The sequence below is a fragment of the Acipenser ruthenus genome, chromosome 26 (assembly GCF_902713425.1).
Source record: "Acipenser ruthenus chromosome 26, fAciRut3.2 maternal haplotype, whole genome shotgun sequence".
Taxonomy (NCBI): Eukaryota; Metazoa; Chordata; class Actinopteri; order Acipenseriformes; family Acipenseridae; genus Acipenser; species Acipenser ruthenus.
The window spans coordinates 3,275,591-3,300,213 of record NC_081214.1 but is presented as its reverse complement, the minus strand read 5'-3'; the positions used below and the strand labels follow the sequence as shown (position 1 = coordinate 3,300,213).

General features: G+C 44.2%; 3 protein-coding genes across 7 annotated transcripts; all 3 read left to right on the top strand.

Moving 5' to 3' along the window:
- The first annotated feature begins 885 nt into the window (after positions 1-885).
- On the top strand, positions 886-9,819 carry LOC117429555 (aldehyde dehydrogenase family 3 member A2-like). Of its 5 annotated transcripts, none has more exons than XM_059001588.1 (12): positions 886-1,019; positions 1,846-1,901; positions 2,100-2,260; positions 2,419-2,650; positions 3,208-3,293; positions 4,799-5,007; positions 5,275-5,392; positions 5,740-5,881; positions 6,672-6,838; positions 7,267-7,366; positions 7,473-7,711; positions 9,088-9,819. In XM_059001588.1, coding segments are annotated over exons 2-12 (1,467 nt in total). In that variant the 5' UTR covers positions 886-1,019; positions 1,846-1,900; the 3' UTR covers positions 9,100-9,819. The 5 variants fall into 5 exon arrangements, with proteins under 5 accessions (XP_058857571.1, XP_058857574.1, XP_058857576.1 ...); XM_059001591.1 differs by having other exon boundaries at positions 886-1,078; XM_059001590.1 differs by lacking the exon at positions 886-1,019 and adding an exon at positions 1,029-1,235.
- Positions 9,820-10,238: 419 nt separating this feature from the next.
- On the top strand, positions 10,239-18,567 carry LOC117430407 (aldehyde dehydrogenase family 3 member A2-like). The gene is made up of 12 exons (XM_059001587.1): positions 10,239-11,376; positions 12,648-12,703; positions 12,902-13,062; positions 13,468-13,699; positions 14,018-14,103; positions 14,252-14,460; positions 14,825-14,942; positions 15,579-15,720; positions 15,822-15,988; positions 16,439-16,538; positions 16,881-17,143; positions 18,224-18,567. Coding segments are annotated over exons 2-12 (1,494 nt in total). The 5' UTR covers positions 10,239-11,376; positions 12,648-12,702; the 3' UTR covers positions 18,239-18,567.
- Positions 18,568-19,169: 602 nt separating this feature from the next.
- LOC117429790 (carbonic anhydrase 4-like) lies at positions 19,170-24,569 on the top strand. Its single transcript, XM_059000911.1, has 8 exons — positions 19,170-19,277; positions 21,691-21,741; positions 21,843-22,007; positions 22,210-22,355; positions 22,845-22,937; positions 23,049-23,115; positions 23,458-23,621; positions 23,917-24,569. Exons 1-8 carry the CDS (start codon positions 19,208-19,210, stop codon positions 24,130-24,132), a joined length of 972 nt encoding a protein of 323 aa, XP_058856894.1. The 5' UTR covers positions 19,170-19,207; the 3' UTR covers positions 24,133-24,569.
- The last annotated feature ends 54 nt before the right edge of the window (positions 24,570-24,623 follow it).

Genomic DNA, 24,623 nt, shown 5'->3' with positions numbered 1-24,623 from the left:
CATGTTTGAAATAGGTGTGCTTTGCATAATTAATTGAACACTCAGCCTCGGCAGTGCCTTGTATACCAAATCAGAGAAGCACACTCGACATTCAGTCAACGCTGCTTGTGGAAACACGGAGCCAAGCAGACAACCCTTCGCTCTTGATTACTGATGCCTTTTTATGGATTTGTCAATGCTGCTCGCCGATCTCCTCGTTCTCGTGTAGACAGAAACACCCGCTTTGTTTCTCACGGCAGGACAGAGCCCTGTTGCAGCTCAAGTCACCGAGGTCATCACAATCCTGCAGGCTTTCAAGGGTTAAAAAGAATAGCCCACAGCTCCAGATTTAGTTTCATTGCTTTAATTTCATTGCTTTAATAATAATAGTTTTATTATTATTATTATTATTATTATTATTATTATTATTATTATTATTATTATTAATAAAAGTGATTTTAATGGACAATAAATACATTTAAAAACAACAGTAAACATCACAACCAGATGGAGTCATTATTAACCCCCTCGTTTATACTCCAAAGCAATGACCGCAGGATTTAAACACACTGCTTGACCGCCCACTACTAGTGTTGACACGTGTTACCTGCAGGTATCCTCCAGGTGCGCACAGCGGCAAACACCTGCTCTAAAATGAATACGACAGGTAAGCATAACACACAGGGTGCAGACTTCACAAGCTACTAAACCCTGCAAGTGGCTACTAAGTACCATAGATACCGGACAACACTAGATGTCACATCCGGCCATTTTAATAAAGTAAATACCGTGTTATAAGTATAAGTACAGGTTTTAAACTTGCCTGTTAAATTACAAATTAACTAGTAACACTAAACAAACACATGCCCGCTCTACCCGTCTGCCGGCATCCTGTGAGACACACGCCGTATTTTCCCAGTCAAGATGGCCGCTTGACTGTACGGAATCTAGTCGCGGTCTATCCTCGCTGGTGTTGGTATCTATGGCACGATCTGTGTTGTTGTGCAAGTTAATTGTCCCGTCCAGATAACACACTGAGGGTGAGCGTTTGCACTTTGTTCGTTTAAAGTCTATCCGATGACACGAAAGCCAGGACAGAGTAATATTTGTTATAATGTATTAGTGTACTGTACGAGTTGTCTGGTGTTTATTTGGGCGGTACCGGATCTAAACGAAGAATTAGCAACCTGACTGATGCACTGTTTTGAATTTGCTACGAAGAAGCACTACGGCGATTAATTTACACTTGCTCGTTCGTGAGTAACCAAAACGACAAAGTTAATATATTAATGTACATCTGACAGCACTCACAGTTACTAAATGTATTTGTTTGAGTGAAATTAAATGTTTGCGTCACAGAGTACGATGCTTTTATTTGTTTATTTATTTATTTATTTGTTTTTTATCACCCTAGTGTGGCGTTTTATCGCGCTGTATGTGTTTTGCACGACGCCATGGTGCAATTCAACATTTTGCAACGTGCTTCCCACAAGATGCGTCTTCAGTGAAATTGGATTCTGTGTGTCAAAAGTTACTCAAGAATAGACGCTGCAAACCTGTGCTCGTTTTTTACATGCATATTATGAATGATTTGATGTCCTGACCAGCTCCCCAGCATGTTCTGTATTTATCTGTGGTCGTCTTGTAAGCAGTTCCGCGCACGGGCAGTTAGTTCGAATGATACACTACGAGGGTGAAGGGATCTGTGGGTGATGCAAAATAATGACAATTAACTGTTGGGTATACCGGTACAGCTGTCGGTTAGTTAATAATGATCATATATATGTTATATATCTGTATTAATACATATGTATGCATATATCATGTGTTTCCTTTACCTTTGAGATTTTTGTTTTTGTTATTCAGGTAATCCTGCAAGCACACCCTGTCCTTTCAGCTTTCTTGACAGTTCAGCATACACAGTACGTGATTATTCTCTCCAGCTCATCCTCTAGACATGAGGTCATGACCTTTAGGTCTGCTTGAGCATCATTGTAAAGAGATGATGCCTTTGTTATGAATAATAATGTATTTGTATAATAAGAGCCACACACCCTCATTGTAATTTTAATACACGTTTGAGTGATTTGATCTCCTGTGTGTTTTGCGTTGCGCTGCAGTGTCGATGGAGAAGCAGGCTGTGGAGCGAGCCAGGACGGCCTTCCTCACCAGGAGGTCGCGACCCCTGGAGTTCAGAGCTCAGCAGCTGAAGGCTCTTCAGAGGATGATCACGGAGAAAGAGCGCGACATCGCTGCTGCACTTAAACTCGACCTCAACAAGGTGAGAGAGGGCGAGAGGGACACTTTAATTAAAGGGCATTGCGTGGGATTTGTTTATTTTCTCTCATTGACATTAATATTAACATTAACAGACAGCCATATGTAAAAAAAAAAAAACACAGTAGTAATAATCATTTTTAATGGTGTTGTGGATTTCAGAACGAGTTTCAGACTCCTCTGTACGAGCTGGTGGGTCTGGAGGGTGAGATCCAGCTGGCTCTGGAGAAGCTCCCGGAGTGGGCAGCCCCTCGCACCGCAGAGAAGACCCTGCTCACCATATCGGACGAGGTTTACATCCAGCCAGAGCCCCTGGGGGTGGTCCTGATCATTGGAGCCTGGAACTACCCCTTCGCCCTGGTCATCCAGCCCCTCATAGGGGCCATCGCAGCCGGTAGTTATGTTATATTATGACCACTAAAGACGTTTAGTGTCAAAACAACCAAAATTTGACAGTAGATTTGGATGAAACTCAGAACTTATTTAGTTAATGCAAAGTTATGATGAAATCTAGCATTTTAGCTCCAGACTCCTAATAGTTTCTGAGTTGTGAAGTTCTCAGCCCTTGTCTTCCAGTACCCATTGCTCAAGTTTATACCCTTGGACTCAATATTTTGTTACAGTTTTGCAGCCAGAACCCTCTAGTTACATAACCTGCACATGTTAAACAGTTGGTCACAGCAATCTTGTGAAAGTTAAGTGGATCAGAGGGTAAATGAGACTGCCAGCCAAACGGGGCCTTAAAGGGATAGCGCTCTGTTTTGAAAGCAGCTGATGAACACAACATGCATCTTTCTGTTGTTTTCTGACATGGAGGCGCATTTTAAAAAGCAACTGACTTCAGTGACAGATCACACACATCAGATAAAAGAGTGTAACAATTATTTTCTTTTTCTACCTTCCATACCGTTCTCTCACCCCCTCTCTCACCCTGTCTCCCCCTCTCCCCAGGAAACGCAGCTGTGATCAAGCCCTCAGAAGTGAGCGAGCATACAGCCAGGCTGCTAGGGGAGCTGCTCCCTCAGTACATAGACAAGGTAACACTTTGTTTTTGCCAGTGGCTTATGTACAGATATGTTCATCTAAAGTTCAAGCACTTATTAACTTTATGTAATATTCCCTATAATAATGAGTACGTAGATTCGGTTTCTTAAACTGAGTAACGCATACAAAGGCGCAGAGATGTTCGTATATTAGATTTGCTGTTTGCAGTTGCTTTTGTGCTACTGGAACGGTCGGCAGTTTGCCGTGCATATGTCTGTCCTGGAACTGTGTAAAGGTCTGCAGTGTTGAAAGATCAATAAGTTTCACAGAGCATGACTAATCTTGTACCGCTAGACCTCGGTAGCATTGGGTCCACAGTTAGTGGTAATCAGGATCTGTGAGACCAGCTGTAAGAGTTAGATACTGACGCTAAAGGAATACTTGTATTGAATAGCAGTTTCATCCTTTTTCAGGTTTTGCTGTGAACGTGGTTAGCCGTGGTGTATAGGTAACAAGCTCAGGTGTGTCTGATTAAACTCCTGGTGAAACCAACGGGAGTCTTTATTTTTCCGACCCTGTAGCAGTAAGTAATCGCGATAAGAACCCTTAGCATCAAAGTCCTTAAACAGATAACCATATAGATGATAGTAATAAATAATAATAATCTTTATTTTTATATAGCGCCTTTTCATAATGGACCACCATCACAAATACAAGATATGAGACTAGGCTGTGTGAACTATGCATCAGCTGCAGAGTCACTTACAACAACGTCTCACCCGAAAGATGGAGCACAAGGAGGTTAAGTGACTTGCTCAGGGTCACACAGTGAGTCAGTGGCTGAGCTGGGATTTGAACCGGGGACCTCCTGGTTGCAAGCCCGTTTCTTTAACCACTGGACCACACAGCCTCCTAAAGCTTACTGAAGTACCTGATGCTAATAAACTGGTTTAGTAACACTTCCCCTGAATTGCAGTGCAGAGTTGCACAATGACAGAGTCACCAAGGGGCCTGTCAGTGCAATGCCGCTGTTGTGAGGAGATTATTTATGTATTTGTGTGTGAAGGAGTGCTCTCAACAAGGATTTAAGCAACGTGTGACACATTTCCTTTACTGATTCCAATAATCAGTCAAGAGTTACACACATACTGCTCAAACAGTGTTATTTAGACATAATAGGGTAGCACCTAGCTATAAACAGAAATTGAGTAGTGATCAGTTACCTAACCCTCTGGAAGAAGCATGGGCATGGGATGGGCAGTCATCAGGAGAGGTCTCAGGAATGCTTCTTCAAGTGCCTGCTGTTTTTATACGGTCTTTCCCCCCTTCGGCTTGCAAAGCTTCGGTGCTGGCTTACTGTGTGTGACCAGACAGCTCGTACTTGCACCAGAGGTCAATTCTGTTCATTTTATTGCCCCTTTCCCAGGCAATAAGACATTCTCTCCCTGATAGCAGCGGCACGCGCTGCCCACATAACAGCAGCACAGCCGCAGCTCAGTCGTAGTTTTGCAATCTCTTCATGAACTCTTTCCTAACACTGTTGCTGTCTCTCTCTCAGGACCTGTACCCCGTGGTGAACGGAGGGGTCCCCGAGACCCAGGAGCTCCTGCGGCAGCGCTTCGATCACGTCTTCTACACGGGGAACTGCGCCGTGGGCAAGCTGGTGATGGAGGCTGCCTCGCGCCACCTCACCCCCGTCACCCTGGAGCTGGGTGGGAAGAGCCCCTGCTACATCGACAAGGACTGTGACCTCTCCATCGTCTGCCGGTGAGTCCAGGGGCACAGGCACGCCATTGCCGTCCTGCAAATACTGCTGCCCTCTGCGCTGGCATCTTCTTCTTATTGATAAGCCGGTTGCACGGGACATTGGGTCTAAAGTGATCAACCAAGTCCTTTGCCATCAAGGTACAACCTGTCCTTGCATTGTGCCTGCTTTACATAACAACATGTTTAGGAATGGTTCCCCCCTCGAGTTAGCATGTTCTTGCCAGCAGGTCTTTACTAGTCTGTGTTATAAAAGGAATCTCTCTGCAGCCGGATCACATGGGGGAAGTATATGAACTGCGGGCAGACGTGCATCGCTCCCGACTATGTTCTGTGTGACCAGAGCATCCAGAGCAGGGTGGTGGAGGAAATCAAGAAGGCACTGAAGGTCAGTCTCTGTACTGCCCGGGGGGTGTTTACCTAGGTCATTTCATCTCACTAAATGCTCAAAGTTCTAGGTACTGTGATACTGAGTATTGCAACGATGGAAAAAGAATGCACAAGCTGCAGGGATGGAAATACGACTCGTGTTGCATAGCAGCTTCACCCATTCCAGGTTTTAATACAAGCTTGATTAGCCGCAGTGTACGTCTTACTAAACTCAAAGTAAAACCAGTAATGGATCAAACTGCTGTGCAATCCCTGAACTGGTACATAAATGCAGTTTTGTGTTTTCCCCAGGAAAGTTGCGTTGATGACAGGGTGTAAAATGTAACCGAGTTGTTTTGGTGTCAGGAATTCTATGGCGATGATCTCAAGACGTCTCCGGATTACGGGCGCATGATCAACCAGCGGCACTTCAAGAGAGTGACAGCTCTGCTGGAGGGGGAGACGGTGGCTCTGGGCGGGGAGAGCGACGAGGCTGACTGCTTCATAGGTACGATTGGGGCTCCGCTGCCCAGTGTCCTAATGCTCAGACATGTAGAGCACCGTGCACTTTGAGCTCACAATTAAAATCTTTGCAACAGCAGTAAGGCTCAGACCTGGATTTAACTGTGCTGTCACTCGCTGTTCTACAGGAGTCTTTTATGATCGTGTAAGACTCCCACTGCATAGCAGTTTCAACCATACCAGGTTATAATACGAGCTTGATTAGCCACAGTGCATAGATAACAAGCTCATGTGTGTCTTATTGAACTCATAGTAAAGCCAGTAATGGATCAAACTGCTATGCAGTGGGAGTCTTATTTCTGTCCCTGTAGCGTTTTAAATGTTAAACGTTTTCCTAAAGGTTTAAAGAAGTCAAAGATTTGCATGTAAAATATATTGGTCCGCTATAGTGTACGGCATACGTTTTTTTTACTCTATATTTAAAGTTTTTTCCATTTCCACATGTTAGGCTGGGGGTGTCCAATCAATCCCAGTCCTGTAGGGCTATTCCACTCCAGGTTTAACAAGTACAATGAGATCATGAACTACTTCAGGGTCTGGATGGAGTTTTAATTGGTTCAGTTTAGACCAGGGCTGGAACAAAGACTAGGACTGGACATCTTTAGCTTTGGTACCCCTCTCGTCAGGCATCAGTTGAAATGCAGCCCAGATCCCTCCACTGAAGTTTTCAGAGGCTCCAGATACAGGTTGCCGCTGTCCTGCACTGCACAGATATGTGCTGCTGCAGAGACGTGCGTTTGCAAGGATTGTTAGTCTCTTGTCCTGCTGCTCCCTAGCCCCCACGGTGCTCACGGGAGTGACCGGCTCCTCCAAGGTCATGCAGGAGGAGATCTTCGGCCCCGTCCTTCCCCTGGTGAGCGTGGGGAGCGTCGACGAGGCCATTCGCTTCATCAACCAGAGAGAGAAGCCCCTGGCTCTGTACGTCTTCTCATACGACAGCAAGGTAACACAAACGCACACCGCCACACCCTCGCCGACCCGACCTTAATCTTGCTGCCATCTGCTTCTGAGCAGGGTCACAGGGACGGAAATAAGACTCCCGTCGCATAGCGGTGTGATCCATTCCAGAGTTTGGCTTTGAGTTTAACAAGACATACCTGAGCTTCTTACCTACATACACCATGTGTACAATCTGGCTAATCAAGCTCATAGTAAAAGCTGGAATGACTCAAAATGCTATGCAGTAGGAGTCTTATTTCCATCCCTGATACACTGCTGTGAAAAATTAAGGGTTATTTTGTGTTTTTTCTTTTTTTTTTTCTTTTTTTTTTGTAAACCAAAAAAATCTTGTTCCTTAAAGGATAGAACTTAGTCGTGTCCCATCATGAGGGGCTTCTGTCAGCTTCATCTGTCCCTGTTGTGTCTCTCCAGCTGATAAAGCGGATGATTGCTGAGACGTCCAGCGGGGGGGTCACTGCTAACGACGTGCTGCTGCATTACTCCATCAGCGCGCTGCCCTTCGGGGGTGTGGGTGAGTTTATCATTTTATAAAACCCAGCCAGACAATTTACAGCGCGACGCTCAAATCCCAGCCGTTCCGACGCGGTATTAAACCTCCTGTCTGTCTCCCCCTGCAGGCAACAGCGGGATGGGCAGCTACCACGGCAAGCACAGCTTTGACCGGCTGAGTCACCTGCGCTCCTGCCTCATCAAGAGCCTGAACATGGAGGCGGTCAACAAGGTGCGCTACCCGCCGCACAGCGCCAAGAAGCTCAGCTGGGCGCGATTCTTTATCCTCAAGAGGGTGCGGCTGGGCACTCTGGGACGCCTGGCACTGCTTGCCGCGTTCGTTGCCCTGGCAGCCCTCGTGGCACAGGTAATGACAGCCGTTCATTGGGGTTTAAAGTTAAACTGTTTGAGTTTCATTTTAAAGCTTAACAGAAATAAGCATCTGAAATATTCATATATACATGTGTGTGTTGACCTTAGTGTTTATACAGTTGTCAATATGCAGTCTAAGGTTGATTTATTTTATGTTCAGTGTCTGTTCCATGTACACATTCATTTTAAACACAAGCAGCTTTTGGATATTCACATTCTTATGTGAGTTTCCTTCACCTGTTACTGAGATCTGAGCTGTAACTGTAATGGCCTTTTAATTTGGCCAATTCTTTGGCACCTAACACAGAGGTACAGTGCAAACCAACAAAGGCTTTTGTTTAGCCAGGAGGATTCAGTCAGACCTTGAAGCCTGGTTATTAAGAACATTCGATCCAGGAGCTGCCTGTAATCGCAGGGAGCTACTGAGATGATTTCCTCCTTTTGATGGCTTTGAGCGTTGAGGCAGATCGTAGCGCTTCAGGAAGCACACATACAAGATTTTACTGAGTCGCAGGGTTAGAAACTCACACTAGTCCTGCACACATTATTGGCTTTCAGAACTCCCCTCAATTAAGCAGATTATTTAAATGATCCGGTTACAGGAGTTTGTGCAATATCTCCTGTATCTGCATGAGCAACTCCTTACTAAAGACTCAAGTGAGACTGACTTCACGCTGTGATAAACACAGTGTGGGTTTAGGAGGGGTTGGCTGTTGGCATCTGGTCATTTTCAATAATCTTCGTGAAATAAGCCTGTGGGTGTTACAGAATGTGCTGGATTTGTTTAAATGAAATACTGTATGTTTAAACGCCCTGCTTGTCATCCTTTTTGCAATCTTTTTTTTTTTTTTTTTTTGGAAGATTTTAAAGTTAACATTCTGGCTTTTTATTTTTTTTGTTCACAACATGCAAACGCTGCACTGGCCCAAAAGCGCAGTCGCCTAAATCTGTTTTGACTTTGCTAACAATGCATTTCATTGTTTCGCAGACCACCCCCTCCCCCAGAATGCAGTGCAGGGCCTCTTTGGTTAATGAGCTGCATGCTTGATGAGCTGCAGTGTGTGCTGATCTGCTCTGTTACCCTTCAGCCACTGCCCTGGGTAATCTCTTACCTGCTGTAGATACTCTATGGCTGCTTTGTAGTTGTTTTTGCCTATAAATAAACATGAACAAACCAAAATACAGCAAGGATAACCAGGGCGGTGATTTTTCATTTTAAATACAATGTTGCTTTTTAAAGTCTTGTTTTGCTGTCATGTTTTCATCTTCGACTTTTTTGGCTTGTGTCAGCTGAAATGTTTATTTACGGATTTCAAGTTTTAAGACACATGATTTGCAATGATAACCGCGTGTTCCTTCTGCTTCTTCCAGAGGTTTCTGTGACAAGGATAGAGTCTGCCTCCAGTTTGGAGCATCAGAAAGGCAGATGAGAGGTCCCAGTTCAGCCTGGACCAGTGCTGCTGAGCTGCATGAAAACCAGCAATATGATTAACACACTTTTCTTTTGCACACAAATTATGTGTGTAGATTTGCTGGCAAAAACTAACAAACCAAACAAATCATAAATAATTCTGTATCCAATAGATATATTTTATTCTCCAAATTCCTGATTTTCAAGGGGACCAGATTTGTTGTTTCTGGGGATGTTCTGATAGCTGCCTTTATTTCAGAATGGTGTTTTAATTTGCTGAAGCTTTTAAAATATATCAAGGTGGTGTGAACCACAGTGATACGTTTTACTCCTCACCATCATTTAAAAAAACAAAAAAAAGACAAATTAGTGACTTGAAAAAACAGTTTAAGAAGGATCGGTGTATCGCACGTTGGGTGATCCTATCAAATGAGAAAATTAGCAGATTGTTAAAATGATAACAGCCACACTGCTGGTTGACCATTTTAAAATAAGCGTGCAATGTTGTTCTCATTAATAACATACAGTGGTCTCTGCTACCTCTGTGTGGTGGATAGGATCAGGAGAACGAATTACAGGAAAGGAGGTAGGGCAGCACCAACAGCTGGGTGTGGGTTCAGATTTGAAAGTAAATGATCATTTCCAGAATTGCTTGAGCTTCAATGCATTTGAACTTTTATACTGTGTGCTGAATTTATTTAAAAACAAAACCACTTATAATAATAATAATAATAATAATAAAACAAATTATAAACAAAAAAAAAAGAATGTGGATTCTTCAACAGCTCAGAAGAGCCTCGGTCCAGCTTTATTACACAGGGTGAGGTGTTCTACAGCGTAGAGGTGATTCTGCACTGTGAACGTCCAGGGCTTTGTAGGTGTGATTAAAACAGCGCCGTGCTCCTTCCATTCCAGTCAAGGGACCAGGAAGAAGCATCCTGATAGTGAGAGTCCCGACTTCACAGGGCTGGGACTGTGTCTTCATTCACTGAGTTTGTTTAACTGGACAGCCCTGCTTCCAGATGCTGTTTGTTTTAGTTGTGTGTTCTCCTTTACTGTTTTCATTTTTATATAAATAGATATATTGAATTGTGATTGCTTTTCTTTCTACAAAGCTGAAGGATGGCTTTTGTCCAAAACATCCTGAAATTAATGATTTTTTAAAAATAATTGTAACCTTTTTTTGTACAACCAAAACAAATATATATATAATGTACAAATCGGTTACATCCTGTTGCATGCTTGTGTTTATATATATTATAATATGTGTGTGTGTGTATTTAATTTATTCCATGTTGGTCTTACTAGAGAGGTAATTGTAAATTCTTGAGTTTTGATTCTTGGCACTGCTGATGGGAGCCTTATTTCTGAATACCCAAATCAACTAGCCTTGATATACACTGCTGTGAATAGGGCCTGTAATCCTCTTTAATAGTGAGCTGGGGACTGCACTGAGGGGGCTTGACAGCCAGGTGGTGCTGTACTCCCTTGTTAATATATCAGAAATGGCCCTTCCTGTGTCCTGGTCAACCAAAGCTTGGGTATTAGAGAGTGGATGAAACAGTCACAAATACTGTGTGCAGGTGGTGTGTGAGCTCAGAACAGATGAGAAGCCCCAATATTAACCAGAATCAAAGTGAATATAGCATATATAACAAACTAAGCACCAGGGCAGCAGTGTGGAGTAGTGGTTAGGGCTCTGGATTCTTGACCGGAGGGTCGTGGGTTCAATCCCAGGTGGGGGACACTGCTGCTGTACCATTGAACAAGGTACTTTACCTAGATTGCTCCAGTAAAAAACCCAACTGTATAAATGCGTAATTGTATGTAAAAATAATGTGATATCTTGTAACAATTGTAAGTCGCCCTGGAGAAGGGCGTCTGCTAAGAAATAAATAAAAAATAACTGGGAATTAGTAACCAATTACCATGAAACAGGCCATGAAAACCAGTATACACCAGTGCTGGGCATTGCTGGGGTTTCCCTAAGGAAGCTCATTTGAATTGCATTCACAACAGCAGGTACTGTACGGCAATCATTATCCTTGACCTCTCTGTTCAGCTGATCCGATTGAATGAAGGACTTGAACACAAACACACCGAGCAATTTGAGGATGGATATTAAAGGGGCTGGATCTATCTCTGTGTATCACAAACACACAGCGTTGAGCTGGTACGCCTTTTATTTCGGTGTTGTCTCTTGACAGGCAGGGCTCCGTTACAAGCAGGTCTGTCAATCGGCTATTGAGGTGAGCATCTTTAACTTCAAAAACATACATCTATCTATATCTGACTATACCGAGGAGTGTGGTGGTTATTTAGTTTCGCAATGTTAATTGTATTAAAACGGAAATAGGAAAGGGTTGTAAGATAGAGATTATTTAGATGTGTTTATCGTGCTGGGAAGAGGAGAGCAGATTCAAGTCTAAAAGCTGTATCCATGTTTTTAAAACGAAGCTGTGGATCCCGTGTCGATTTTCTGCACAGCATAACGACGTGCAGGTTGATTTATATCGTGTATCGGTTTGGATTTCAAGACTGGTTGTTTTGTGCTATTTGTGTTTACTTACCGGCAAACCACAACATCTCGTAAATCAACATCTGATCCCGCTTTCAAGAGAAGCTGGATTGACTTCCCAGTAATGCGTGCAACTGACGCGGTCAGACTTGCACTGTCAGGGGAAAACAAACAAACAGAACAACTTTACAGCATCTGCCAACTTTTAATGGACAATAAATACATTTAAAAACAACATCACAACCAACTGGAGTCATTATTAACCCCCTCGTTTATACTCCCATACCACAAAGCAATGACCGCAGGATTTAAACACACTGCTTGACCGCCCACTAGTGTTGACACGTGTTAAGGGTTGCAATATTAATAATAATACCAGATATTCTTTACTTGTATGGTGGTGATTAATTACACATTTGTCTAAATTTAAAATGCAAAACGGTAATTCGTGTTCTTAATTTCATGTGATAAGTGGGTACACGTTATTTGTGTCATATCTGATAATATAATGTTTTAAAAATGTATGAATATTAAGTAATTCTAATCAAAATAACGTTCTAAGCACGTCTGGAAAACGTTCAGGGAGCGTTTTCACCTGACTTTACCACAACCTACAACTTCCCACAGGTTGCGTCTTCATTGAAATTGGATTCTGTGTGTCAAAAGTCACTCAAGAATAGACGCTGCAAACCTGTGCTCGTTTTTTACATGCATATTATCGAATGATTTGATGTCCTGACCAGCTCCCCAGCATGTTCTGTATTTATCTGTGGTCGTCTTGTAAGCAGTTCTGCGCACGGGCAGTTAGTTCGAATGATACACTACGAGGGTGAAGGGATCTGTGAGTGATGCAAAATAATGACAATTAACTGTTGGGTATAGCGGTACAGCTGTCGGTTAGTTAATAATGATCATATATATGTTATATATCTGTATTAATACATATGTATGCATATATCATGTGTTTCCTTCACCTTTGAGATTTTTGTTTTTGTTATTCAGGTAATCCTGCAAGCACACCCTGTCCTTTCAGCTTTCTTGACAGTTCAGCATACACAGTAAGTGATTATTCTCTCCAGCTCATCCTCTAGACATGAGGTCATGACCTTTAGGTCTACACGAGCATCATTGTAAAGAGATGATGCCTTTGTTATGAATAATAATGTATTTGTATAATAAGAGCCACACACCCTCATTGTAATTTTAATACACGTTCGAGTGATTTGATCTCCTGTGCGTTTTGCGTTGTGCTGCAGTGTCGATGGAGAAGCAGGCTGTGGAGCGAGCCAGGACGGCCTTCCTCACCGGGAGGTCGCGACCCCTGAAGTTCAGAGGTCAGCAGCTGAAGGCTCTTCAGAGGATGCTGAAGGAGAGAGAGGGAGAGATCTGCATGGCGATCAAACACGACCTCAACAAGGTGACAGGGTTATTCATTTTCTTAAAGATACTGAATTCCTCTTTATCTGGGGGTTTGAGAACTGCAGACTGTTCTCGTGCTCTGACGGGAGAACTTCTCAACTACTATTCAAATATCGCTGAGATTGTCAGCTCACAGTCGAGAGTCTCGACGAGAAAGCATCCAAAACTCGGAAACCACAAGATGTGCTTTAAAAACAGAGCAAATACTGAAACACGTACTGTTTCTTTAACAAATGCATGTTCTTGTTTTATCATAGCCTATCAGCATTTTCGTCTGTTTTTTTATTTAGATTTAACGGCTTATGATCTGTTCCTAAGTGTTCGGTGGCTTCCTCTAATCAAGCAGAGACCGTGTTTCTCTTGCACTCTTTGTGTGACATCTCTGTGGTGTTGTGGGTTTCAGAGCCAGTTTGACAGCGCCCTGTTTGAGCTGGTGGGTCTGGAGAGTGAGATCCAGCTGGCTCTGGAGAAGCTCCCGGAGTGGGCAGCCCCTCGCCCCGCAGAGAAGACCCTGCTCACCCTGCTGGACGAGGTTTACGTCCAGCCAGAGCCCCTGGGGGTGGTCCTGATCATTGGAGCCTGGAACTACCCCTTCGCCCTGGTCATCCAGCCCCTCATAGGGGCCATCGCAGCCGGTACGCGGGGGCCATTACCTCTCGCATTACAGACTAAACTATAAAACAAATAGAATAACAAACACAAAGGGGGCAGTCCGTTATAACTGAGATGAAACTGATGATGTACCTGTAGCTGCAAGCTCCTACACATGACTAGGGAGTTAACTGGACACTGGCTTGCCAATTTCTCAAAAGCTTTAGCTGAGCTGGCCTGCTATCCTTTCACACCTACCTTCACTCCCTCTCCAATCTGATTTTTGTATGGGCTGTGAAGATGAGAAATACACTCGTATCCTCGTATCTTGTCCATACTCTCTCACCCCCTGTCTCCCCCAGGTAACGCAGCCGTGATCAAGCCCTCAGAAGTGAGCGAGCATACAGCCAGGCTGCTAGAGGAGCTGCTCCCTGAGTATATAGACCGGGTGAGTCGCTGTTTCAACCATAACCTGAGAACCTTACATATTTCCAGATACTTCTCGTGTGGGGGTGAGGCAGCCTGATCCAGCCTGGCCTGCAGGGTGCAGGCTGTGTGGATTCCTGAACCCCTGCCTCTCTCCCTCCCTCTCACAGGACCTGTACCCCGTGGTGAATGGAGGGGTCCCCGAGACCCAGGAGCTCCTGCGGCAGCGCTTCGATCACGTCTTCTACACGGGGAACTGCGCCGTGGGCAAGCTGGTGATGGAGGCTGCCGCGCGCCACCTCACCCCCGTCACCCTGGAGCTGGGTGGGAAGAGCCCCTGCTACATCGACAAGGACTGTGACCTCTCCATCGTCTGCCGGTGAGTCCAGGGGCACAGGCACGCCATTGCTGTCCTGCAAATACCGCTGCCCTCTGCGCTGGCATCCAGATCACAGCGTGCATTTATTGCGGTTCCCTCGGGTTCAAGTATTATTGCCATCACCATCGTCCGCTGGTGAGGCTGCACCCGGCTGTGGAGCAGTTTTCCTAAATAACCCTGGGGAGCAAGGGACTGATGTTACTCAATAATGACGTTTCTCTTTGGTTGTAAAGAAGAAACTTCTGAAGTGGGATCAATTGCAACTAACTAAAAAAAAATAGGCTATGCTCCGAGCTCTAAGCCTTGTGCTCTCTCTCTCTCTCTCTCTCTCTCTCTCTCTCTCTCTCTCTCTCTCTCTCTGCAGCCGGATCACGTGGGGGAAGTTTGTAAACTGCGGGCAGACGTGCATCGCTCCCGACTACGTTCTGTGTGACCAGAGCATCCAGGGCAGGGTAGTGGAGGAGATCCGACGCACACTGCTGGTCAGTTACTCTTCTGTCTGGGAGTTTCCTTTGCAGGGTCCCGGGCTGGTCAGTACTTTGTGACTGTGGTCAGATCTCAGATCTAAGCAGCGAGGTCAGGTCTGAATAGAGATCCGTAGCACCGCCTATCTGGGATAGGAAGTGAAGTTGTGATCCCTTTGTGTCTCTCTCCTGGACCAGAATACACTAAACCAGAACGTCTTAGTTATTCCCATCGACCATCTTCCAGTCCAAGTTTACTATAGGAAGATTTTAAAAACATCTGTGTTTATTGCCCTGCTCGTACCCCTTTAGTTGTTTCGTGCTCAACATGAACAGTTTGTTTTTTACATTTGTTTTGCACAGGAGTAAAGGCTCCTAAATGTTTCTAAATATGCTGACCTGTGACTGATTAAGATTGCAGTCTAAAAAAGAAAACGTGCACAAGCTACAGGATGGAAATAAGAACCCTATTGCATGGCAGTTTCACCCATTCCAGGTTTTACTATGATCTTGATCAGCTGTAATGTATAGGTAACAAGTGTGTCTTATTGCACTCAAAGTAAAACCAGTAATGGATCAAACTGCTATGCAACAGGGCTCTTATTTCCATCCCTGAGCAAGTACAAAAAAGCAGTTTTTGTGTTTTGGTGTCAGGAATTCTACGGCGATGATCCCAAGACATCTCCGGATTACGGGCGCATGATCAACCAGCGACACTTCAAGAGAGTGACGGCTCTGCTGGAGGGGGAGACGGTGGCTCTGGGCGGGGAGAGCGATGAGGCCGACCTCTTCATCGGTACGTGTGGTGAGATCTTGTCCTGTGAAAGGAGTTTCGGGACTCCCGGCCCCCGTGGCGCTGACTCTCCATGTTCCCCGCTTCCTCTCCTGTCCACGCAGCCCCCACAGTGCTGACGGACGTGCCCCCCCACTCCAGGCTGATGCAAGAGGAGATCTTCGGCCCCGTCCTTCCCCTGGTGAGCGTGGGGAGCGTCGATGAGGCCATTCGCTTCATCAACCAGAGAGAGAAGCCCCTGGCTCTGTACGTCTTCTCATACAACAGCAAGGTAACACAAACGCACACCGCCACACCCTCGCCGACCTGACCTTAATCTTACTGCCATCTGCTTCTGAGCAGGGTCACAACATTAAAACACAGGGATGCAAATAAGACTCCCGTCGCATAGCAGTGTGATCCATTCCAGAGTTTGGCTTTGAGTTTAACAAGACATACCTGAGATTCTTACCTACATAAACCATGTGTACAATCTGGCTAATCAAGCTCATAGTAAAAGCTGGAATGGCTCAAAATTCTGTACAGCAGGAGTCTAACTTCAATCTAAACATTTCATGAAAGGCTTTTACTGTTCTAGAGGTGAGGCGACCCCCCCCTTTCTCTCAATGGTTTACCCCAATCGCTTAAAGCTGGGACCTGCCTTTTATTCTTAAGTCCCCCTCTCCCTCCAGTGCAGCTTGGTTTTCCCTCTGTACCCTGAGCCTCCTCTCTGTGATTTCAGCTGATAAAGCGGATGATCGCTGAGACGTCCAGTGGAGGGGTGGTTGCGAACGACATGCTGCTGCATTACAGCACCAGCTCTCTGCCCTTCGGGGGTGTGGGTGAGTCCGGGCGCTCTCTCTACCTGCGTTACAACCAAAGGGAGGGGCATACACATAACCCACAGGGAGAGGGGCCGGTTGCTATTCCCATCTATTAGAATGAATATACATGCAGAAGATCTTCATATAATCTGTGATCAGGAATTGCAATAGGTGTTTAGTTAAGCAGCAGGACTCCAATGTCATTTTCCAGGAAGGGGATAATACTCCTAACTTTTTATACAAGAAAAATGCATGCATACACACCATACACAATTAAGCATTGTAAAATAAGCAGTGTAAAATAAAAAAAGCAAAAAATACCACGATGAACTCTTACAAGTGTCACCCCTCTCCCTCCAGGTAAAAGTGGAATAGGCAGCTACCATGGGAAGCACAGCTTTGAGAGGCTGAGTCACCAGCGCGCCTGCCTGATCCGGTCTCTGACCCTGGAGGGGATGAACAAGGCCCGCTACCCTCCCCAGGAGGCCAGCAAGCTGCGCGTGGCCAAGTACTTCATGCAGAAGCGGCTGTGGACGGGGGGGCTGTGCTGGGTCACGCTGGCAGTGCTGGCTGCCCTGCTGGCACTCGCTTTACTCATCGCCCTGCTGGCTCTCATCCTCAAGGTAACAAGCAGCTGGTGCAGACGACAGCAGGAGCTTTCAGTCCAAACAGTAGAGGATTGACTGCAGGTCCATAGGGATAACCAATAAAATACAATATGCTGCCGGAGTCACAAAGTTGAGAAAACAGTTTCTGAATACGGAAGTTATTTTACTGTGAAGATTATTCTCTGCATTGGTTTTTTGTACTGGAATATCACTGGATTCTTACTAGATTGTTGAAGTGTTATATGTGATCAGTGGCATAACTTTTCAAAAGCAGAGGGGGCAGTTTCTGTAGCAGGGGCGTGCATGGAGATGGTTCTATCTACATTGTATATAGCAATTCAATTAAAAATAAACATTCATTTCATTCAGATTTAACTCCCTTCAGTCGTTAACTCCCTCCTCGGAGGACAGGAGAGGGCGTTTCACAGCCACGCCACAGCAGGAAGATCCCAGTGTTCAAATAGAAAATATTTTTTATAGTAGTGAGATCACAGACATGGGAAATGGTATCACGATTGAAAAATTTCACAATGCTTGAGATTACCCATAGTGCACTGCGGGCCAACACGTGGGGGTCCCAGTGGAGACTTTTATACTGACTAGTGGTTATACGAATGTATTATTGAGAAATAAGTTTTGGAAGTTACTGCTCTAAATGTGACAGGAATTTGAGGATGTAAATCTGCAGAGAATCAATGCCCCCAAATAGACCATTACGTATTATCTGAAAAACAATGACAGATGTTATTGTCTAGTTGTGTTGTGTTGTTACAGGCGTCTATAAGAAACAAGCAGTACTGCTGTTTTTTTGGTTTTTTTTGGTTTTGTTTCTGTTTGAACTTTGTTTTGTAAAATGAAACGGTTGGTGCAATTCTTGTGCACTGTGTGTTTGCTTCTGTAGGTTGCATCCACATATTTGCTTTGTATTTGTAGTGTATAGGCCACGTGCAACTACTGTTCAAATATAAACTGCTGGAAATGTCGGCCTTGCTTCACTCGGCACCAAACATATCCAGTCTTGGCTGCTTTGCTCTGCTCCCACCCCTGTTGTTACATTGTTCAGTACTGACACTCGTGTCCTTTTTTTTTCTGCAGGGCTCCGAGCAGTAACAGGAATCCTCACCTTTTAGTGCTCGTCATTATTAGGGCTAAAGGAACTTCCCCTTAAATGGTGGTGCATTGCGTTTTCTAAACATGAACAGAAGTAATGAATGTTAATAATAATCTCAATTGTTAATGCAGATACATTTTTATTTGATTTGACTTTTTTTTTCAAGCATGTTAAACAGGACTTATTCTCAGAGGCAGGTATTCATTTAAGAGGCAGATGAGCTGTGGTGTGTTATATATTAGTGATATTAGCACATACTGTACCTGTGTGTAAAAAGAAATGTTTTTTTTTTTTTTTTTAAACTGAATAAAAATCTTTGATTACCGTTTTTTGGTTTTAAGATTCGTTTATTTATTTCTCTCAGACCTTCATGTCGTTACAACTGCAGGCCACTAGATGTCACTGCATTGTGTGCTTTTATTAGACATTACTGTGCTTTTCTGTTTAAGCCACACATTGAGATCAACGTGCCTTTGTGTATGAGGCATGCCATCATGTACAGTAAGCTGGGATTGTGTGTGTGTGTGTTTTTATCCTGTTTGAATGATTTGTCTCTTTTTTTTTGGTCGTTGATTTTATAATGTGATTTCCTGCTGTCCTCTCTTGCCTGGACCCCCTTGTAAATGAGAGGTCTGTCTCCTGGTGAAATGAACACATTTGCATTTGGAATACCCCAGGCTGGTCGCAGTTGACTGCTCTGTTGCGTTGAGTGCCTGCACTAACAGATGTATTTAGCATTTCTCTTGCAGGTCAGCTGTGTTGACAGACTCCCAGTCTGACCCGCAGTACATAGCACCTGATTCCTCCAGCAATAACAGGATTACATATTAGAGGTACAGGGGGAGGAGTGACATGTCGCCAGGAGGTCTCACCCTGACTGATATAAACCCGTCCACACTCGGACCGCACACTATAGACTTCAATCAGCCCTGTCCTGATCCGGGGTCCATACGACGGAAAGGGAAGCCATGAAGCACTCCTTACTCTCCCTCCTCCTCCTCCTCCTCCTCCTCACCACTTTATCATTCATCAGCGGCGGTAAGGACTGTGTTACATTTTACAGAAAGGCTATCCGGGGATAATCAACCAAAGAGTTTCAGTGACTCCTAATGAAGATGAGTTCAGTGTATTAGTGTATTAGATTCATATGCTGCTCTGCTGTTTTGATTGAAGTTTTCTATCTATACTCACTCTGTAGTGTTGAGTGGAGTGAGGCAATCTGTGCTGTGTAGAAATGGGTATGCTGTGTTTAAATAGTTAAGTAATGTATGGCTATAACTGATACATTATTATTATTTCTTAGCAGATGCCCTTATCCAGGGCGACTTGCAGTTGTTACAAAATATCACATTACAGATCAGAGCAGTTATCAAATACAATAGTCAGTAGCAACAGCAAAAATTAAATAAGAAAAAAATAAATACAGTAAATAACTAATAGAGCAGATGCATGTTTTATTCAGTTTGGATGAAGGCTTCTTCATTTTGCAATTGCATTCAGTTAAACATGTATTAGAAAACCTGATCAGAGATTTAGTACACTTTTGGGTTCATGTTTTGCCTATTCTATAGAAGCTCCTATTGCTTGCTATGTAAGAATTGGTGAGTATAACCTAATTAAAAAGCAGATTAACAGATAAAACCCTACAGGGAGCGCAATCCTTTTCTAGTCTAAGGTTCAGGAACATCCTTATCTTAAAGCTGTAACTTTTCATTGTAAGATTGCATGTTTGAAATGCTGTCCCTTTGTGTACAAAGCTTATGAAAACCAAAAATCGAACCGCCTCCTGGGTCCTGATTTAGAGAGTTAATGTACAAGCCCTTTGAAGGAAAACAGGAGTCTCTCGCTGTCGGCAAAGATGAACAGTGTGATTCTTAAAGAACTTTGAAACAGAGAACTCTGCTGTGCAATGAGATTGATCATTGATGGAAGGTCTCTGTGTCAAACCACACTGCAGTACTGAACCCGTTGCAGGCAATGGACACTGAGAAAGAAAGGGAAAGACTGCAGCAGAGAACGATACCTGGGGGGTGTTTACCTGGATTATGGTGTTCCTATGTCAGATCTTTCGTTTCTTTTTTTGTGTCTATATAGACGCTCGAGAAACCCCTTATAAAACCACAGTAGAATCACAGTAGAGTGTAGTAAAGCACAGTGAAAGCACAGCAAAGTGTAGTAAAGCACAGCAAAGTGCAGTAAAGCACAGTGAAACCACAGCAAAGTGCAGTAAAGCACAGTGAAAGCACAGCAAAGTGTAGTAAAGCACAGTGAAAGCACAGCAAAGTGCAGTAAAGCACAGTGAAAGCACAGCAAAGTGTAGTAAAGCACAGTGAAAGCACAGCAAAGTGTAGTAAAGCACAGTGAAAGCACAGCAAAGTGCAGTAAAGCACAGTGAAAGCACAGCAAAGTGTAGTAAAGCACAGTGAAAGCACAGCAAAGTGTAGTAAAGCACAGTGAAAGCACAGCAAAGTGTAGTAAAGCACAGTGAAAGCACAGCAAAGTGTAGTAAAGCACAGTGAAAGCACAGCAAAGTGCAGTAAAGCACAGTGAAAGCACAGCAAAGTGCAGTAAAGCACAGTGAAAGCACAGCAAAGTGTAGTAAAGCACAGTGAAAGCACAGCAAAGTGTAGTAAAGCACAGTGAAAGCACAGCAAAGTGTAGTAAAGCACAGCAAAGTGCAGTAAAGCACAGTGAAAGCAGGGTAAAGCATAGGTAAGCATTGGAAAGATCAGCAATGATAAAGCACATTAATAATGTACAGAGAAGAGATTTCAGAATGGTCTGCCCTGTGTGTCCTGTTTCAAGCTGAGCTGTAGGTCAAAGACAGGTATCTGTCGCCCTGCAAAACTTCAAATATAGCAACACAAATATGATCCGTTATTTATGAAGCCCAGTTTATTACAGTTCAGATGCGGGACACGTTTCCTCATTAACTATATTAACCTGAATATTTGGTTACTCATTAAATGCGAGGGGACACACAGCTGACACGACCGCAAGGATCTGGTTGTTATCCTGACTGGCATTTCACACGCAGAGCAAAACCGTACTCTGCAAAGCACCCTCCCCTGGTCAATGACAGCACACCGTGATCTACGCTGGACTGCTTTCCACTGAGCTTTTGATAAGTAATGAGGTCAACGTTTTCAACTCCTGATTAATAAAACCTGGAAGAACTGTTTGTTAAAGTCTATGTAATTAATTGCAAGCCACACTCCACTCAACCCAGCTTAGAGGGAACTCAATCGTAATGTCTGCTTACTGCCCGCATCTCCTGTGCATCCGAGCAGCACAGTTAAATCTTAACCTACAGTAAACAGCACAGAACGGCACGGTCTTTAAAAGGACGCATTATAGGTCACAATCTCTTCTTCACTTCTCGTTTACATGAACTCTTAACCCAGGGAATTGCACTGCTTTGATTGAGTTTGGAGATTTTTTTTTTTTTCAGGACATTGGTGCTATTATCAATCTCAGGATGAATGTGAGGAGCACTGCGATGGTGAGTTTTTATTCATTCATCATTTGAATTATTATTTATATCACAGAATCGCCCTATTCCCTCTTCAGTCTATTTTAAAATACACCCTCTTTCCTCTATAGGGCCCAGCAAGTGGCACACTGTGTATGCAAACTGTGGTGGGAAGAAGCAGTCGCCTATAAACATTGTGAGCAGAAAAACCGAGTCCCATCCCATGCTGAAGCCCTTTACCTTTGAAGGGTATGATAGAGCTCAAGACGTCCTGGTCAAAAACAATGGCCATTCTGGTGAGTCCCTAATGCATTTCCTTCCCTGCCAAATGCCTCCATCTTCACAGCAGTTCAATGCGTCCTCCAATCAGTAGCATGTGGTCTTTCAAGGTCCTGCTGCTTTGCTGTCAATGGGAGCCTTTGTGACGTTTGCGTGTTGAAACTGTGTGCCTGTATAAGAGGGTTTGAAATCCTAACGCCGTCTCTTTCTCCTTCACAGTTCAAACAGCTCTGCCTCCTGGTATGAGGATCATGGGGGCGGGTCTGACGGACGTGTATAAAGCAGTGCAGTTTCACCTGCACTGGGGATCCGATGGGGAGGCTGGCTCAGAGCACACCATCGACGGGGAGCGCTATCCTATGGAGGTAGGCAGGCAGACAGGCAGCTGCGTCTATCTCTAATCAAAGCGCACAGATACACAGGTGGAATCACAGCCTGGTATTCGATGGGTGCGTTAAGGAGCTGCCAGTCCGTGTAAGAACCCACTCGACGACATGCTCAGAGCGGATTTCATCTGTGATCTGAGAGGGAGCAGAAAAACTCTCTCTCTGAGCCACTCGCTCACTTTGCATCCCCAGTATAAACAATTGATCACTCTTGACAGTAGTAACGCCATTAGCAGAGGACAGCTGTTGCATTGCACAGTTTACAGTAGGTTGCATTTTAATTGAGCAATTAACTAGACACTGCAAAATGTGCTAAAATTGAAAGAATAATTAATTTTAGATTGTACGATATTGGTATAGTACCTGTGGGGTCTGGAGGTTTTACAGCACAGTGTGCCTCAAACTGTATAATCTGCCGTGCCTGATAAACTGCACTAACTAATAGCAAACTCCTTTTCTCTCTTCTAGCTTCATATAGTCCACATTAAAGAGAAGTATCAGGGGGTAGACGAGGCAATCAATGATACAGAAGGGTTTGCTGTGCTTGGATTCCTGTTTGAGGTGACTTCAGTTTGAAATGATATAGAACAAGCACATTATTTATATATGTATAATATATTTTCAGATAACATTGCCCTGTGTTATATATATAAACTTGCATTCTACTTGCAGGAGTCAAGCAAAGACAATCCCAATTATAAAGATCTGATTGCTGCACTGGGAAGAATCTCATACTGTGGTGAGCATCAATGACGGGTAACCCTGAGACTTCCTATTTAAACATGCCTCTCCTGTGCGCATGATCAGAATCACCCTCAAATGAAACCAATCAAACAGATCACTTAAAGCTGCAGTGTCTGCCACTGAAACGCATTTCCTTGCCGTCTGCTTCCTCCGTTATTCCACCTAATCAGAAAGATGAAACCCCATTTGCCTCCCACCACCCTCCCGTGACTCGAAGGAGCATGCTTGTGTTAATAAGTGCACGCCCTGCTGCGTGGGACGCTGCACTCACAATATAATATCGATGAACACTTCCTAACATCACGGAGTTTTCAACGTCGCTTCTCCCTGCTTTCAGGTTTCAACACTACAATAAAAGACCTGAGATTAGACAGTCTTATCCCAAAGCAGAAAGACCTGGCTAGGTATTACCGCTATGAAGGGTCTCTGACTACCCCCGGATGCAATGAGGCTGTTGTGTGGACTCTGTTCGAGAAGCCCATTCCACTGAGCGCAGCACAGGTAGAGCTAACACTTTCAATCTGATTCTTACTGTGTGACGAAGTAGTGGTGAAAGAAAGAAGTGGCTAAACTAACCTTTTTTTTTTGGTTTGTCTTCATCAGTGCCACTTAAATGTAAAGTGGTGGCTTATCCGAATGGAAAATCAGTCAAAGGCCACCAATCTACCCCTAGCAACCTGGTATATTAATACCAAGACTGAAGCATGAGCCAGCCTTTTAATAGACGGAGAGCAGGGGCTGTGGCTTCTCTTCTGGTTCTCTCTGTCGTTGACTCCACTGTTTTCTGCCTTCCCAGCTTGCAGCTTTTTCTCAGAAGCTCTTCGTCGACGCAGGAAAGCCCATGAACAGGACGTTCAGACCCGTTCAACAGACACACGGCCGCACGGTGTACCGATCCAGGAGCAGCTCTCTGCTGGCAAGCACTGCTGTGCTGGCACTCTGTATTATGAGTACCCTGGGTCTCTGGTCAATTCAATTCCTTGATTTGACCAGGGAGGACCAACAGTACTGAACCCTGTATTGGGTTTCTGCTGCCCCTGTTCCTCCTAGTCTTGAGGTCTTGAATGTCCACACTGTAGACCCTTGACAGAACCTTGTTTTGAAACCTCATGCAGAGGGCAGCAGTGCCCCCTGCTGAACCACCAAAGCAACTGCGGCACCTGGTAGATTGCAAAGTATTTATTTTTTAATTATGTATTTGTATCATGTACTATATAATAGTATTGCGTTATGAATACAAGAAAGTGAGGTATTTCACAAAGCATTTTACTCCAAACCTAGTGTCAGTCTGACTGTGTGTGTGTGTATGTGTGTGTGTGTGTATGTAAAATGGCTTTGCAGATTTCTACAGTGAAACTTTTAACTGACAAGCATATATATGTTGTCTGTAAATGATTGTCCAGATTCCTAAATTATAAAGACTGCTTTGTAAAATTCAAGAATTAAAAACTGTGTCAATTTTTTGACTACACACCTGGGCGTTCGTGGGCATCCGTTTCCATT